This window comes from Protomyctophum parallelum (genome assembly GCF_964188405.1).
Source record: "Protomyctophum parallelum genome assembly, chromosome: 1".
NCBI classification, from domain to species: domain Eukaryota; kingdom Metazoa; phylum Chordata; class Actinopteri; order Myctophiformes; family Myctophidae; genus Protomyctophum; species Protomyctophum parallelum.
The window spans coordinates 1,809,554-1,828,685 of record NC_139697.1 but is presented as its reverse complement, the minus strand read 5'-3'; the positions used below and the strand labels follow the sequence as shown (position 1 = coordinate 1,828,685).

The following is a 19,132-nucleotide window of genomic DNA, read 5'->3' as shown; positions in this document are numbered from 1 at the left end:
TTTAATGTTGGTGAGTTTAACATTGTTTAATGTAATCAGACAGGACTTTAATGTTGGTGAGTTTAACATTGTTTAATGTAATCAGACAGGACTTTAATGTTGGTGAGTTTAACATTGTTTAATGCAGTCAGACAGGACTTTAATGTTGGTGAGTTTAACATTGTTTAATGCAATCAGACAGGACTTTAATGTTGGTGAGTTTAACATAGTTTAATGTAATCAGACAGGACTTTAATGTTGGTGAGTTTAACATTGTTTAATGTAATCAGACAGGACTTTAATGTTGGTGAGTTTAACATTGTTTAATGCAATCAGACAGGACTTTAATGTTGGTGAGTTTAACATTGTTTAATGTGATCAGACAGGACTTTAATGTTGGTGAGTTTAACATTGTTTAATGCAATCAGACAGGACTTTAATGTTGGTGAGTTTAACATTGTTTAATGTAATCAGACAGGACTTTAATGTTGGTGAGTTTAACATTGTTTAATGCAATCAGACAGGACTTTAATGTTGGTGAGTTTAACATTGTTTAATGTAATCAGACAGGACTTTAATGTTGGTGCATGTATAGTGTGAGTGAGGCCTTGCACTGAGACAGGTTTTACTTCGATTGCTTCCTGTGATGTTGAATATCTCTGCTGTCGGGGAGAAAACCACCTAACTCCAAAATGTCCATTTTTCAGGGAAATGAAAGATTTTCATTTTTCAGGAAATGAAGAAAACCTTATATTTTGAAAACAAAGCAATTCTGCCTCATCAAAGTTGGCGACTTATATGTGACTACATTTGACTGAGGGACTGCCATCGGATTTTTTTTACTCATATAGCTTCAAATTGACACGTTGGTTGTTCAGTTTGACCCAACAGTTTTGGAGATATGGCTTATAGAGTAATGTCTTGCAGAGAAACAGCGAGTTGAGAAAACACTTCTGTGGTCCCTAGCTACATGTTTAAGCATTCATTTCATATTTACATGTCGATTTCAGCTCTGACACTTATTTCAGACAAGCTCTAGTATGTGAAGAGTCTGCCTGTGCTATTAACTCATAAAATAAAATAAAACTCCTCTGGTGAAAAGCTGGAATTTGCGCGATGGCAGTCTCTCGGTCAGATCTGGTCACATATTGTCAATTACTTACATGAGTGGTGGAGTTAGCTGTTTTAGCAGACAGTTTGAGGGTCCATTGGTGGTATACATTTTTTCACACTGACACTAAACACGTATATTTTACCCAATGTAACATGTTACATTCATTCATTCTCTCTCTCTCTCTCTCTCTCTCTCTCACACACACACACAATTCTCCAACTCCCAGAGGGCCATGCAGCAGCAGAGCTGGGAGAGAACTCCAACTCCCAGAGGGCCGTGCAGCAGTAGAGCTGGGAGAGAACTCCAACTCCCAGAGGGCCGTGCAGCAGCAGAGCCGGGAGAGAACTCCAACTCCCAGAGGGCCGTGCAGCAGCAGAGCTGGGAGAGCACTCCAACTCCCAGAGGGCCATGCAGCAGCAGAGCTGGGAGAGCACATGGCAGAGCAAACAAACAGTCCAAGGACGGACAGAGAGCTGAGGGCTGGACGGAGCTGGACCCCAAGGACTGACCGGAGACAAGGTAGTCACTGTTTGGACATTATTCTCCCTTTGGGACGTTTGGTGTTGTCTTTGCAAACTGCCTCATGTTGGCCTAAATACACCTGAGTTAATTAAATACACCTGAGTTCATTAAATACACCTGAGTTAATTAAATACACCTGAGTTAATTAAATACACCTGAGTTAATTAAACACCTGAGTTCATTAAATACACCTGAGTTCATTAAATACACCTGAGTTCATTAAATACACCTGAGTTCATTATCTGTGAAAGTTGAACCTCATTAAACCCTGGATTTATCCTGTTTGTTCTGCACTGCCTCGCACTAGCCTGCTCTGTAGCTTCATGATGACATCACTAGCCTGCTCTGTAGCTTCATGATGACATCACTAGCCTGCTCTGTAGCTCTCATGATGACATCACTAGCCTGCTCTGTAGCTCTCATGATGACATCATAATATGTTGTTATCATCATCGTAGTATCTGGGAACCCAAATACCAGTACCATGTAGCCTATACCATGTGGAACCAGGTAAATACTAGTACCATGTAGCCTATACCATGTGGAACCAGGTAAATACTAGTACCATGTAGCCTATACCATGTGGAACCAGGTAAATACTAGTACCATGTAGCCTATACCATGAGGAAGCAGGTAAATACTAGTACCATGTAGCCTATACCATGTGGAACCAGGTAAATACTAGTACCATGTAGCCTATACCATGAGGAACCAGGTAAATACTAGTACCATGTAGCCTATACCATGTGGAACCAGGTAAATACTAGTACCATGCAGCCTATACCATGTGGAAGCAGGTAAATACTAGTACCATGTAGCCTATACCATGTGGAAGCAGGTAAATACTAGTACCATGTAGCCTATACCATGTGGAAGCAGGTAAATACTAGTACCATGTAGCCTATACCATGTGGAACCAGGTAAATACTAGTACCATGTAGCCTATACCATGTGGAAGCAGGTAAATACTAGTACCATGTAGCCTATACCATGTGGAAGCAGGTAAATACTAGTACCATGTAGCCTATACCATGTGGAACCAGGTAAATACTAGTACCATGTAGCCTATACCATGTGGAACCAGGTAAATACTAGTACCATGTAGCCTATACCATGTGGAAGCAGGTACATGGGACCTCCACACAGCCTGAGCAAGGCTAGTAATCAGCCCTTCTATACCTCCCCCTGGTGGTGAGATAATGCTATAACGTGATGTATGCAAACATGCCTTTAAACTGTGTCGTTGAAGAAGTAGACGTTCTTTACTAGTAGAATTAGAAGCGCGACATGTCCTGGCACCTCTCTGAGGTTTAGGATAAAACCACAGGACCCAAGGAGAATGTTCTGTATTGATTGAAATATTTATTTACAGTTTGCAGAATTACAGAACATTTCAAGCACAGAATCAATACAAAGACTGTTAACTGTGAGTGGACGACCCGATTAAGCATTACTCTTGTTTACAAGAGGGTCCACCATGTTCAATTCATCAAAACATTTAGAGACGTACAAATAGACACTTCTATGTAGTCAAAGAACAGAACAGGATTTCATCATAAAGGAGGCAAAAAAGGGAAAAGAAACATATACAGTGAGGGGGAAAAGGGGTGTGGGGGGGGGGTGGTTCAAATTTTACGGGGGCCAGTTTCGAATTGCAGCCGTCCGTAGGTGCCCTTTGAGAGCGGTTTTGAAGGAGTCAAGGGATTTGCATGTCTTAATGACTGTTGGTAGGGCGTATGTAGTCCAAACATGACTAATTAACCCATGAATCGAACAACACAGATCGATACAACACATGCATAAGTAAATATGATTTGTTCATATTGTTACACCATTAACTTCTAGTCTAGTCCAAGTCAAGTCCTGTAAAATCTGTTTATTCTACCCTATATTGGCATAACTATTATTGTGAGTTACACAGTTTGCGTGAAATGTCACAAATCAAACATACATGAATGCATCTGACAGTGATATTTAATAATGATCTATATTACATTACATTTACATACATGTATTTGTACAGCACTTTTCATGACATTCAAGTTCAGCTCAAAGAGCTTTACAGAGCAATAAAAATCACACCTGTGTGAAGCGAGGGGCGCTCTCGTCGTCATACTGTACACCATCTCATTCCGGCCAATCACAATGTGCGTCCCCCCCCCCCCCCCCCACCCCCCCGAAGAAGGGGGACATCTGGTGGCCAAGCAGGGAAGCACAGCACTCCTGGTCCATCAACAGCATCACTTACTGCCTAACAGGAGAAGAACAACACCGCTGCTGTGAATAACCATATCTGTGCAGAAACACACATTCACATTTTACGGGGGCGGGGCCAGTTTCAAATTGCAGCCGTCCGTAGGTGCCCTTTGAGGGCAGTTTTGAAGGAGTCAAGGGATTCACATGTCTTAATGACTGTTGGTAGGGCGTCCCACATTTTGGTGGCATAGGAACCATATTAATTTGGTCCCTTGTTTGTGCCGAATCTGGGTTGCACATGGACGGTTTGTTGAACTCCCTCTGGTGTTGTGGGTTAATTTACATTAAAGGACAACTTTAGTTTTTTTCAACTAAGGTTCATGTTTTAGGTTGTCATTAGAGAAACTAAAAGATGAGTGTTATTTTTTTTCCATTTGCTGCTTTCTTTCATTTTAGGGATTTTAGCTGTTTTGTACAGGGGGGCGGGGGCATTCGAGCATGGTGCTAAATATGTATTTTTTTACAAAATATTATGGAGATTAATTTTTTTATTATTTACTATAGCCCTAATAAACCCCTGGAAATTGCATCTGGCCACAAATATATCACAGAATCTACTGAATCTGAAGGTAGCTTACTGGGGGGGAAGCCACACTGTGTGTCATCATGTGTCATAGGACCACAATGGAAACAAGCGAAGGCTTTTTGTGTCTAAGTCCATTTGGCGTTTAAAAAAAAAATGATGTCAATTTCTGTAATTTTCTTAAACTGCCAATAAAGTATTCTATCTATCAAAGTATTCTATCTATCTACACTGTGTGTCATAGGCTCAATGTCAGTTTGACACATTCAGTAGATCTCGTGATGTTTTGTGGCCAGATGAAATTTCCAGGGGTTTATTAGGACTATAGTATATAATAGTAATAATTAAAAAAGAAATCGCTATAAAATGTTGTAAAAAAATACATATTTAGCCCCATGCTCGAATGCCCCCGCCCCCCTGTCAAAAACTGCTAAAATCCTTAAAACGAAAGAAAGCAGCAAATGAAAAAAAAAAGAACACTCATCTTTTAGTTTCTCTAATAACAACCTAAAACATGAACCTTGGTTGAAAAAAACTAAAGTTGTCCTTTAAGGAAGTATTTAGACAGGTACATGGGTATCTTAGTGAAGTATTTAGACGGGTTCATGGGTATCTTAGTGAAGTATTTAGACAGGTACATGGGTATCTTAGTGAAGTATTTAGACGGGTTCATGGGTATCTTAGTGAAGTATTTAGACAGGTACATGGGTATCTTGGTGAAGTATTTAGACAGGTACATGGGTATCTTGGTGAAGTATTTAGACAGGTACGTGGGTATCTTAGTGAAGTATTTAGACAGGTACATGGGTATCTTAGTGAAGTATTTAGACAGGTACATGGGTATCTTAGTGAAGTATTTAGACAGGTACATGGGTATCTTAGTGAAGTATTTAGACAGGTACATGGGTATCTTAGTGAAGTATTTAGACAGGTACATGGGTATCCTAGTGAAGTATTTAGACAGGTATACGGGTATCTTGGTGGTGTAGTGAATCTTGTGGACCAGACCCATTATTGCAAGATGTTGTACTCTGTCGTCAACCCTAAGCCATTCCAGCCTGTCAAAGTGGGCAGGGGTGAGGTGGGTTCGGGGAGTGAGGCCAAGTAGTAGCCTTACCAGTTTGTTTTGGGAGGTCTGGAGCCTTGTTTTAAGGGCTGATCGTACATTAATAAATATGTACAGGTTCACAAAGGTTCTCATTAATCTGTAGATTAACATTGTAATGAAAGTGTGGGGCTCTTGGGAATCAAGAGGATGAATTATAATGATTCAAATAACACGGCCCGGAAAGCTCCATTCTCTTGTAAAAATAAAAACAATTTAACCCATTTAGGCCCGACGTCGAAATGTATAAAATGTCTTCTAAATTCTGACAGTTTTCTGAAATACCTCATGTTTCTGTATCAGTGGTGCTCAATATTTCATGTCAAGGACCCCAACAATTATATGTAATTGGCCATCGACCCCCATCTGAAAATAATATGTTGTTCCAGGGACCTCCCCAGTAGCAAAGATTTGAGTTAAAATGTTCACTCTGTAATAATATATATTCAAAGATTCGAGGCACATTCTCACGATTAACAAAAAAAAGACCTACAAGTTCGTATAGCTTGTAGATCTGCCATTTTTCAACAGCTAAAGTATAACATAATGCTTTAACCCATTCTGACCGGGCACCCATTTTGGTGTTAGCATCATGTTATGCTTTTACCTATTGAAAAATAGCAGATCTACAAGCTCATAGCGCGCCACCGAGTGGCGCGCTACGAGCTTGTAGGTCTGCTATTTTTTTTTTAATCGAAGAACGACTGACATTTTTAGAATCTGATCTCAGGTCAGAATGGGTTAATCAGACCAGTGTGTGTCCAGTGGAAACCTCGTATGAATCTGATCTCAGGTCAGAATGGGTTGAAACACCACAAGGGGTTCCCGCCCCCGCCCCAAAATGGTTTAATTAAATGCAAATGACTTACAGATCTTCAAGGAGAGAACGCTCGTATTCCTGGAGAGCTTTGTACAAAGTGTCTCTGCCTCTGCTGGAGGTCAGGAGAGCATAGATTGCCCTCATCTTGTCCCGAGTGGTGGGCTTGGACTCCACAATGCTGTAGCCCTCATTGTCTATGATGTCCTTCTCAAAGAGTACATCTAGGATGGGACCCACATTCCTCACCTTGTCAACCAGGGAACGCCGATGTTGGTCCACAAAGTGTTTCGCTGAAGTTAAGGAGGATTGAACGTTGAGTTGTTGGTTTTCATTTGACATTGTTTTAAAATGGAAAGTGCCCTATAGGAGCTAACAATTCTTATTCTAAAAATTGCAGTAAAGTGATACAGTTTGTGCTGATAGTATATATATATATATATATATATATATATATATATATATATATATATATATATATATATATATACACACAGTGTGTGTGCGCGTTATAGATATCGTTATAGATCGTTGCTGCAGAAATCTCTCATCTCTTATCTCCTTATTTAAACGTGTTTGTTCATGAATTAACGTCCTACTTGACCTCACTACAGCGTCACGCTAAAACATCCAAAGTAACAACAGATCTACAAGCTAGAGACTCACCTGGTATGGAAGTAACAACAGATCTACAAGCTAGAGACTCACCTGGTATGGAAGCAGCCGCTCCTGCAGATTGTGCTGGTATGGAAGCAGCCGCTCCTGCAGATTGTGCTGGTATGGAAGCAGCCGCTCCTGTAGATTGTGCAGGAAGAAATAAGTGTTCAAATTATGAACAGAAACGAACCACCGAGGCCCATCTCACCACGGTGAAATAGCACGGACTGGCAAGTCCCGACATAAACCCACACAATCCCTACATATTACACTACTACTGTTTTGACCGCGACATATTGCTATTTCACCGCGTGAGGGAGAGTGAGATCGGGTTTGCGATTCGGTTGCAACTCGACCGGGGCTGAGTCGGCTCTACCGAACTTCACAAAGTTCCACGCGACAACTGGCGGGGAGGCATACTTTGGTTAGACATAGCATTGGTTAGACATGGGTTACGGTAGGAGGTGGGAGGCAGCACACCTAAACCTAACCGTAACCCATGTCTAACCAATGCTATGTCTAACCAAAGTATGCCTCCCCTGCCTCGTGGGAGGTTAGGTTTAGGGTGAGGGTTAAGGTTAGGTTTAGGGTGAGGGTTTGAGATAGGTTGTAGTTGTAGGACTAATGACTGGTCTAACCAATGACTAGTCTAAACCAAAAACTGTCTAAACTAATTACTGCACCCCAACTGGCGCGCTTCAGCGTGCTCGGTGGCGTCCCCACGCCCCCCCAGTAAGGCTACTCCAACGTTGACGCTGCCTACGACCTACTGGCCAAAAGTGGAACTGCAGCACGTTCCATGGAAGTGGACGTGACGTTCGGTGACGTCATGTGCGTAACGGTGCGTCATCCCAGGCTTAACTTCCGCTCATTGGAGCCGTTGAGTTATAACGGTACTTCCGGCAGTCTTCCGGGTGCTTCAAAACGCCACTGAGCAACTTCCATTGAAATGAATGGCTCGGGGGGGGGGGGGCTGTATCCTTCTATACCTCCAGCAAGGGCAGAATCCATTTGTACCGGCCCACCCCCGGCCGGTGCGATAGGTCGGCCGGTCCGTGGATATGTCGGCCGGTCGTTTGATATGTCGGCCGGTCCGTGGATATGTCGGCCATTCGGCCATTTCTCAACCGTTTTGGATGGGGGTGGGCTCGTTGGAATCGTGTCGCCCCCCCCGGGGGCGTCTTTGGGGGTCTCAAGGTTATACATATACCGGCCGACATATCAAACGACCGGCCGACCTATCGCACCGGCCGGCCCGTTGGCCGGTACAAATGGATTCTGCCCTCCCTCTATACCTCTATGGGTGTACCTCGTGGCTCAGGTTGGGTAGAGACGGCTGACGGAGGGGCCCCTATGAGGAGATAGGGGCCCCTATGAGGAGCATAGAGACGGCTGACGGAGGGGCCCCTATGTGGAGGGGCCCCTATGTGGAGATAGGGGCCCCTATGTGGAGGGGCCCCTATGTGGAGATAGGGGCCCATATGAGGAGCATAGAGACGGCTGACGGAGGGGCCCCTATGTGGAGATAGGGGCCCCTATGGGGAGGGTCCCCTATGAGGAGGGGCCCCTATGTGGAGCATTTCAGTGTCAGTGTAATATGTACGGATTTGGGGGTTTTCTAGGTGTGTGTATTTGAATTGCCAATCTGTGCCATTTCTCCGTATTTGGGTGAGACCGGCTTGCTACATCCCAAGGTTGAATGAAAGTCCATAACTTTACCTTCCAGGGTAATGTTTTGCTGCCAGACCGGTCCAGAGTCGGGGCTCAGTAATTTCATTGAGAAGTTTTCTGCATTGACGTCCATTTTCACCACGAACGTTGGATGGTAATTTGGTCCATAGTCTTCAAAATAAGGTGCAGCCTGAAAACAGAGACCTTTTTAGTGATGCAGTAGTGATTATAGTTGTATACTAATGGTAGTAGTGATACAGTAGTGATTATAGTTGTATACTAATGGTAGTAGTGATACAGTAGTGATTATAGTTGTATCCTAATGGTATTAGTGATACAGTAGTGATTATAGTTGTATACTAATGGTAGTAGTGATACAGTAGTGATTATAGTTGTATACTAATGGTAGTAGTGATACAGTAGTGATTATAGTTGTATACTAATGGTAGTAGTGATACAGTAGTGATTATAGTTGTATACTAATGGTAGTAGTGATACAGTAGTGCTTGCTATGTAGTGATTGTAGCAGCAGTAATAATATTAGTATTGGTAGTATAGTTGTAATAATAATAATAATAGCTTGAATTTATATAGCGCTTTTCATGAACCCAAGGACGCTTTACAAAATGTACCAACAACAATCAAAAACTACATGCCATAAGCCTGAGAGAATAAATGTATTTTGTAGTGGTTATACTAGTAATAATGTTAGTAGTGGCGAAGGAGTGAAAATAACAGTTTCCTTGACTCACACTGCAGCTTTACCATACAATAAACAGACCTAAACGTAGGTCTAATATGTACCTCAGGTTGTACTTTCTGTGAAGGACACACTGACAGACTGTAGGTTTAATACGTACCTCAGGTTGTACTTTCTGTGAAGGACACACTGACAGACTGTAGGTTTAATATGTACCTCAGGTTGTACTTTCTGTGAAGGACACACTGACAGACTGTAGGTTTAATACGTACCTCAGGTTGTACTTCCTGTGAAGGACACTGCAGCACTGACAGACTGTAGCGTTGGTTTGGGATGAGAACACAGTTGGCGGTGACCGGCTCGATGCGTTGCTTGTTTTCATGAACTCCCTTCACCTATAATGACACCAACACAGTTTGATCAGATGGTTCATTCATACTTTCACCTATAATGACACCAACACAGTTTGATCAGATGGTTCATTCATACTTTCACCTATAATGACACCAACACAGTTTGATCAGATGGTTCATTCAAAGTGGCCGGTATTTAGGTAGGCAGAGTTTCCCAAAGTTGGGCCCGGGGACCCCCAGGGGTCCTTGAGGGAGTTCCAGAGTGTACAAATGGAACCAAATGCACCGTAACGGGTCCATTTGGTTCCATTTGTACACTCTCAGAGTTAAATTAACATTGGTTTTACAATACAAATTGGGGGTCCCAGAGATAGAAATGCCATTAAATGGGGGTCCGTAGACTAATGCATGTCAAACTGGGGGTCCTTGAAATTAAACGGGTTGAGCCGTACACATCTTCTCTTATGGGGGTCCCTGGCACATCTTCTCTCATGGGGGTCCCTGGCACATCTTCTCTCATGGGGGTCCCTGGCATATCTTCTCTTATGGGGGTCCCTGTCACATCTTCTCTTATGGGGGTCCCTATAGCACATCTTCTCTTATGGGGGTCCCTGGCACATCTTCTCTCATGGGGGTCCACAAGCTAATAAGTGTTCACTCCGACAGCAACAGAAGCTCAGAAAAGACCCTTTTGTGAAGGTAACACTCTTTATCGAATAGAACATCAATGTTTCAGAACAGATTTGCTTTCTAAAATATCTATTTCATTCTGTAATGATCCAAGGAAAATCATTTTGACTGTGTAACAAAGTTCAAGAATTATCATAATCTTTCGACCGCAGAAGGCGGGTGTAAGGTGCCATCCAGCCGTTTCTCTAGTTTCTTTGAAAGTGTCCATGTCTCGGAGCCATAGAGTAGAATCGGCTCGACGGTCGTCCTAAATATTTTAACATCTTACTAAGCTGGGATGACCAGATCTTATGCATGTCATTGCAGGCTGACCAGGCCATACCCTTCCTAGTTTGGAAGTCCTTTTGGGAAGAAGATATAATATATAAAATATGAAGTGTTAAGTGTTTTGATAATGTTGTTATTGTTGCTTACATTTATGGACTAAAAGGGACTTGTCCTTCTCTAGAGTCTGGACTAGATGGGTTGCAAATTTATTTGTATGTATTTATTGTTACCTGGGCGTGGTGTTGAATAGGTGTAATGGAGTTAGAAATATAAATAAATGAATAAATAAATCAACGTGCTTGCCTTTCACTGTATGTCTGAATACCACAAAAAGTAATTACAATGTTGACATATTATTGCTTATGGCAGTTTCATCAGATATATTTTACCTCTCTGTAAGACACATTACTTAACGGATATATTTACCTCTCTGTAAGACACATTACTTAACGGATATATTTACCTCTCTGTAAGACACATTACTTAACGGATATATTTACCTCTCTGTAAGACACATTACTTAACAGATATATTTACCTCTCTGTAAGACACATTAATTAACAGATATATTTACATCTCTGTAAGACACATTACTGGGCAGCAGTAACACACTCATCGTCCTCCGTATCGGTGACTCTTGACGGAACAGCAACACCTGAGCACGTTTCTGTTGAAAGTAGCTCCAGACTCTTCCCAGGATCCCAAAGAGAGACAGATGGTTCACATTTACAACCACATGAGTCTGGGTCACTCTCTGTGGTTGTAAGAGTTCCAGACCCTTGTCTGTGATGTGGGCCACGGACAGATCACCTGTGGGGGAAATAACATTACGTTATAGATTCCACTCCATGTAAACCTAATCTGAACACAATGTCTAAACCACTTCACCCTCCGCTAAGCCCCACCCACTCCACTCTGTGCTTCTCACTCATTGACTTACTTGTTATATGATGGATTTCTCCAAATGAACAATATATCATTTTAGTAGCAATTAAGAGCTTCAAAATGTCTTCTGCAGTAGGCTATGAACTGGAACATTTAAATCTTCTCTAGTCAACCAGGCCTGCAGTAGGCTATGAACTGGAACATTTAAATCTTCTCTAGTCAACCAGGCCTGCAGTAGGCTATGAACTGGAACATTTCAATCTTCTATAGTCAACCAGGCCTGCAGTAGGCTATGAACTGGAACATTTTAATCTATAGTCAACCAGGCCTGCAGTAGGCTATGAACTGGAACATTTAAATCTATAGTCAACCAGGACTGCAGTAGGCTATGAACTGTAACATTTAAATCCTCTATAGTCAACCAGGCCTGCAGTAGGCTATGAACTGGAACATTTAAATCTATATATAGATATAGACACCAGGTGGCTGTTAGCTTTGTTCGCGCCATGCCCGTCCGCACAACTTCTGGTCTTTGCATTGACTTCGTATGTAATCACGCCGCTCTGACCATCCAAGTCTCAACAGTGACTCACCAGGTGTGATGTCACAGTGTGGCAGGTGTAGCTGACTCACCAGGTGTGATGTCACAGTGTGGCAGGTGTAGCTGACTCACCAGGTGTGACGTCACAGTGTGGCAGGTGTAGCTATAACTCACCAGGTGTGATGTCACAGTGTGGCAGGTGTAGCTGACTCACCAGGTGTGATGTCACAGTGTGGCAGGTGTAGCTGGCAGACAGACTTCTGAGGACACTGGATGTCAAACAGAGGACCTGCAGGAGTCCTTCCTGTTGGCTGGAACCATCTCTCCTCCCACTGAACAGTCCTGTAGAGGACCTCTCCTTCGCCTGTCGTTTCAAACACCAACGCTGTCTCGCTGCACTGGAACAGCCCCGACCTGGAGAACTTGAACCTGTGACCGGTGGTGAAATGAAAGTACTAAGTGAAAGTATAAATACTGCAATGTAGACGTACTCCGTTACAAGTAGAAGTCCCGTATTAAAAATGTACTCGAGTGAAAGTACAAAAGTATTGGCATAAAAATGTACGTAAAGTACTAAAAGTAAAAGTACTCGTATTTCACAAGTTCAAAATACACTTTAGTCGACTAAAATCTTATGACATTTAGTCGACTAGTAAAACTAGACTAACACTAAGACATTCCAGGTGACTAAAATGTGACTAAAACTGAAATAGAAATTTGCTGCCAAAAACAACACTGGTTGACTGTCCTGTGTTTAGGATAACTGACCTGTAGTGATTGGTTGACTAGGATAACTCACCTGTACTGATTGGTTGACTAGGATAACTGACCTGTACTGATTGGTTGACTAGGATAACTCACCTGTACTGATTGGTTGACTAGGATAACTGACCTGTACTGATTGGTTGACTAGGATAACTCACCTGTAGTGATTGGTTGACTAGGATAACTCACCTGTACTGATTGGTCGACTGCTCTGCGTGCACACTGGGTTCAAAATGGCTCTGAAAGACACAACAAAGCAGACAGGAAACGATCAGTGTCTTTCCTGGTGTTCAGTCACTGTGATTATTGTGCAGAGCAGAGGGTTCTGTCCTCACTATGTCCATGTTGGAATGATGGAGTCTAGAGGGTTCTGTCCTCACTGTGTCCATGTTGGAATGATGGAGTCTAGAGGGTTCTGTCCTCACTGTGTCCATGTTGGAATGATGGAGTCTAGAGGGTTCTGTCCTCACTGTGTCCATGTTGGAATGATGGAGTCTAGAGGGTTCTGTCCTCACTGTGTCCATGTTGGAATGATGGAGTCTAGAGGGTTCTGTCCTCACTGTGTCCATGTTGGAATGATGGAGTCTAGAGGGTTCTGTCCTCACTGTGTCCATGTTGGAATGATGGAGTCCAGAGGGTTCTGTCCTCACTGTGTCCATGTTGGAATGATGGAGTCCAGAGGGTCTAGAGAGAGACACACACACACACACACACACACACACACACACACACACACACAAAATCAATTATAGTTTCCAATGTTAACTTTGAGTGACATAATGCTAAACAGATTTGTTTGTGTGTGTGTGTGTGTGTGTGTGTGTGTGTGTGTGTGTGTGTGTGGGGGGGGGGGGGGGGGGGGGTCCCCAGTTCAAATGAAATCACACTGTGGAGACTTTAACCCATTCTGACCTGAGATCAGATTCTAAAAATGCAGACCTACAAGCTCATAGCGCGCCACTCGGTGGCGCGCTATGAGCTTGTAGGTCTGCTGTTTTTCAATAGCTAAAGCACGACATGATGCTGACACCAAAATGGGTTCCCGCCTAAAATGGGTTAAGACATTCTGCCCCCGACAGTGAGGATCTTTTTTACATTACATTACATTTGAATTGTATTGAGTCTTAATTTAGTCGACTTGATTGATTGATTGATTGAAATATTTATTAACAGTTTGTAGAATTTACAGTACATTTTAAGCACAAACTCAATACAAAGACTGTCAACTGTGAGTGGACGACCCAATTAAGCATTACACTTGTTTACAACAGGGTCCACATTGTTCAATTCATCAAAAACTAAGACTAAGACTAGACTAAGACTAAATGATGTACAAATGACTAAAATAGGACTACAATTAAATGTGTGTCATTATACTTACTGCTCACACAGACACGCTGAGGAGGAGGAGAACCAGAACCCTGTGTGTGTGTGTGTGTGTGTGTGTGTGTGTGTGTGTGTGTGTGTGTGTGTGTGTGTGTGTGTGTGTGTGTGTGTGTGTGTGTGTGTGTGTGTGTGTGTGTGTGTGTGTGTGTGTGTGTGTGTGTGTGTGTGTGTGTTACGTGTGTGTGTGTGTGTGTGTTACGTGTGTGTGTGTGTGTGTGTGTGTGTGTGTGTGTGTGTGTGTGTCATTATACTTACTGCTCACACAGACGCACTGAGGCGGAGGGGGAGGACCTCCAGAACCTGAACCCAGCATAGAGAGGTCCAGTGGACCTGGTCTGGAAGGTGTACAGGTGTCTCAGTGAGTCAGAGCACACTGTGTAGAAGGACAGAGTCCCAGCGGGACGGTCCACATACACTGATACTCTGTTGGAGCCTTTAGAGGCAGAGACAGGGAGGACAGTCGTCTGTCCGTTGTGTATGACAGAGTACCTGGAACCATCAACACCATCACAGTCCAGACCCCAGGACTTATCATTCCATCCAAACCAACAGTCACCACCACCTCCTTTCCTGCTGATTGTTCCGTCAGCCACTGCTATATGAACCCGTCCACTGCACTCTACCTCCCAGGAACAGCGTCCAGTCACACTCTGTGAACTCAGAACCTGATCAAGGTCATCAAACCTGTCTGGGTGATCAGGAGGACGCTGACCCCCTGACCTCTGTGACCCCCATGTGACCTTCCTGTTGTCCTCAGACAGAGAGAGCTTACGGTGTGCTGTGTTTGAGTCCAGTGTGAGACGCTGGAAATCTGATGAGAAAACAACACAGTAAACATTAAATACAGCATTCACTGACTGACGCATGTACGCGCACGCGCACACACACACACACACACACACACACACACACACACACACACACACACACACACACACACACACACACACACACACACAAACTCACTGCAGTGTTAATTTTGGCAACAGATTTAGTCCTATTTTAGTCATTTGTACATTATTTATCTTAGTCTAGTTTTAGTCGACTAAATTAAGACTCAATACAATTAAAATGTCTGTCTCTCTGTGTACCTGTCTGTCTCTGTGTACCTGTCTGTCTCTCTGTGTACCTGTCTGTCTCTCTGTGTACCTGTCTGTCTCTACCTGTCTGTCTCTCTGTGTACCTGTCTGTCTCTCTGTGTACCTGTCTGTCTCTCTGTGTACCTGTCTGTCTCTGTGTACCTGTCTGTCTCTCTGTGTACCTGTCTGTCTCTCTGTGTACCTATCTGTCTCTCTGTGTACCTGTCTGTCTCTGTGTACCTGTCTGTCTCTATGTGTACCTGTCTGTCTCTCTGTGTACCTGTCTGTCTCTGTGTACCTGTCTGTCTCTATGTGTACCTGTCTGTCTCTATGTACCTGTCTGTCTCTATGTGTACCTGTCTGTCTCTCTGTGTACCTGTCTGTCTCTGTGTACCTGTCTGTCTCTCTGTGTACCTGTCTGTCTCTATGTGTACCTGTCTGTCTCTCTGTGTACCTGTCTGTCTCTGTGTGTACCTGTCTGTCTCTATGTGTACCTGTCTGTCTCTATGTGTACCTGTCTGTCTCTATGTGTACCTGTCTGTCTCTATGTGTACCTGTCTGTCTCTATGTGTACCTGTCTGTCTCTGTGTCCCTGTCTGTCTCTCTGTGTACCTGTCTGTCTCTGTGTACCTGTCTGTCTCTCTGTGTACCTGTCTGTCTCTCTGTGTACCTGTCTGTCTCTACCTGTCTGTCTCTCTGTGTACCTGTCTGTCTCTCTGTGTACCTGTCTGTCTCTATGTGTACCTGTCTGTCTCTCTGTGTACCTGTCTGTCTCTCTGTGTACCTGTCTGTCTCTCTGTGTACCTGTCTGTCTCTCTGTGTACCTGTCTGTCTCTCTGTGTACCTGTCTGTCTCTATGTGTACCTGTCTGTCTCTCTGTGTACCTGTCTGTCTCTCTGTGTACCTGTCTGTCTCTCTGTGTACCTGTCTGTCTCTCTGTGTACCTGTCTGTCTCTATGTGTACCTGTCTGTCTCTCTGTGTACCTGTCTGTCTCTCTGTGTACCTGTCTGTCTCGCTGTGTTACCGTGTACCTGTCTGTGTACGTGTCGTCTAACACACGGTAACTAACTATTTTTCCCCAAAATAATCAAAGTACAGCATAGAGCACAGTACACTACAATACAGTACAGAGCACAGTGCAGTACAGTAACTGTAACAGTAAATGTATAGTTGCACCGCTCAGTTCACACACGTGTGATTTATATTTCCAGTTGTCTTGTATGGTGTTAAATGGAGCGTGGAACCATGCCAATGATCGACACGGGAGATCACTTGTGACTTTCAAACCAAAACGAGATCCACCTGTGATCTGCACACATCACGGCTCTGCACCACCTTTCATGCATCGCACGTCAGAACTGAACTTATGCCAATATAGACGAAATACATGTTGTTTACGACCAGGTTAGTGAATGAGGCCCATTGTTTCTGTCAAACCACATGACCTCATCTTGATGTGTTAAGCCATTCTGACCGGGCACCCATTTTGGTGTTAGCATCATGTTATGCTTTAGCTATTTAAAAATAGCAGATCTACAAGCTCATATCGCGCCACCGAGTGGCGCGATACGAGCTTGTAGGTCTGCTATTTTTTAAAAATCGAAGAACGACTGACATTTTTAGAATCTGATCTCAGGTCAGAATGGGTTCATGAGACCAGTGTGTGTCCAGTGGAAACCTTTCCACGAATCTGATCTCAGGTCAGAATGTGTTAAGGACCAGGCCAAGAGCAGAGAGTAGAGAGCACAAGAGTTTTCAGGACAACATCAACCAAGTATACAACGGTATATAAAATGTTAATGTAGACACAGATACTCACGTTTTGTAATGAGTTGACTCAGTTGAGGATTAGTAAGCCAATCTTCTCCTCCATGTTTGACTCTGTAGGAAGTAGAACAACAATGCATCAATGTCTAACTGTCCAACACAACGTCTCCACTAGCTGACACTACAGTGTTTCACTCTGTAGGAAGTAGAACAACAATGCATCAATGTCTAACTGTCTAACACAACGTCTCCACTAGCTGACACTACAGTGTTTCACTCTGTAGGAAGTAGAACAACAATGCATCAATGTCTAACTGTCTAACACAACGTCTCTACTAGCTGACACTACAGTGTTTCACTCTGTAGGAAGTAGAACAACAATGCATCAATGTCTAACTGTCTAACACAACGTCTCCACTAGCTGACACTACAGTGTTTCACTCTGTAGGAAGTAGAACAACAATGCATCAATGTCTAACTGTCTAACACAACGTCTCCACTAGCTGACACTACAGTGTTTCTCCTGTCATTATCTTGGCCCTGCAGCTCATCCAGACACACTCACTGCTGCCCAGTTTGGATCTCATCACCTCCTCAGACTCCACCTTAACCCCTATAGCACTCCACTGTCCTTTTATACCTTCGTGATGCACATATATTGTTGTTTAGACAGATGTTCATTGTTTACGTCTGCTATCCTAGAGTTTCTTTGAGGCACTGCATTGTGTTGTTGTTCTTCTCATGATTTGTGACTTTGGGCTGTATCGTATCCCATGCCTTACCCGCAAGCATTAAACACTTTACGTGAATTACTCATTTAGGAGCTTCCACTATGCGTAAACGTTATCTTGCGGCCACACAACCCACTATACATGTTTGCGGCTGGAGGTGTGTCTGTACGCGTGTTGATGCGCTTTCCCTATATTTGCTATCTTATGCACACAGGTTTAGGACAACGGAAATCGTCTCTTCAAACCACCCGTAATGTGAACACACACAACAACCCTCTGTATCTAATTTAAATGTATTCCAAGGCAGCACGCGTTGCTCTTCCATAAGGTTCACTCCAGGTATAATGGATTATGGTACCTGGCACACTGATTGGTTTATGTTGCGTAACGCCCAAACCACACCTATGCATAATGTAACGGGTAGCGGAGGTGTTTTAAGGATTTAGACTGTGGCATAAGATAGCTAATTTAATGGGGGAACGCCTCTTACACAATGCTAAATCCACAAATTACGGAGAAAGTGCCCCTGACACAAGATAGGGCCCTTTGTGTCAGAGATACACTGTTAAGGGAAACACTGCACTGTCCAACATGGACACAGCCCAAGTCTACTCACTTGCAGTTCTCCAGAACTGAATCATTCACCACGTTGAGGCTCAGGTCCAACTCTCTTAGGGAGGGATTAGAGCTTACAGCTGAGGCCAGAGCTTCACAGCATGTCTCTGACAGGCCGCAGTGAGCCAGTCTGAAACACAAGATGGAAATATACATAAATAAATGAATAGATTAATTAATAAATAACACATTTAAATATGCATTATTCCTGGATTTAGAACCAGCTTCCAGCATCTATTAAAGGACTCTCTTGTCCCACTTAGGGTGCCTTCACACCTGGATGCTTTAGTTCCATTAAAACAAACCCTGGCCTCCAACATACCGTAATCATATTTGAACTGGGGACCCCCCCCCCCCCCCCCAACTACCCTTAGAAGCAATCGGAATTGTAGGCATTACATGAATGCGAAAATATTACAAATCTACAAGCTCACAACGCCTCACAGTGAGTTTGCAGATCGGCTATTATTACAATGTTTGTCTCTTTCTTTCTTTCGTAACATTAATAAGTGGTCTGATTATATTAATCTATAGTCCTTAAAGTGTTAATATAATATTATTAAGAAGCTTGATAACTGTGGCGTAGCTACAACTTGTCGCAAGTCAAAAATAGCAGATCTACAAACTCCTCAACGCGTTGTGATAAACGCTGTTATATGATGAAGTAGCCGATACATTTGCCTTAAAGAGATACAAGCTCACAACGCC

The 19,132-nt window shown here is 43.2% G+C and overlaps 1 protein-coding gene and 1 long non-coding RNA gene across 2 annotated transcripts; both read right to left on the bottom strand.

Moving 5' to 3' along the window:
- Positions 1–8,270: 8,270 nt before the first annotated feature.
- On the bottom strand, positions 8,271–13,211 carry LOC310873391 (uncharacterized protein; the record flags this gene model as incomplete). Its single annotated transcript, XM_083785761.1, has 6 exons — positions 13,181–13,211; positions 13,035–13,084; positions 12,295–12,509; positions 11,385–11,464; positions 9,617–9,739; positions 8,271–8,324 (listed from the first exon to the last, which is right to left on the bottom strand). Exons 1-6 carry the CDS (start codon positions 13,187–13,189, stop codon positions 8,271–8,273), a joined length of 531 nt encoding a protein of 176 aa, XP_083641887.1. The 5' UTR covers positions 13,190–13,211.
- A 1,307-nt stretch (positions 13,212–14,518) lies between these two features.
- Positions 14,519–18,523, bottom strand: LOC310871616. Its single transcript, XR_014570315.1, has 3 exons — positions 18,426–18,523; positions 17,131–17,192; positions 14,519–15,042 (listed from the first exon to the last, which is right to left on the bottom strand). It is a non-coding gene; the product is annotated as an uncharacterized lncRNA (long non-coding RNA).
- Positions 18,524–19,132: the final 609 nt, after the last annotated feature.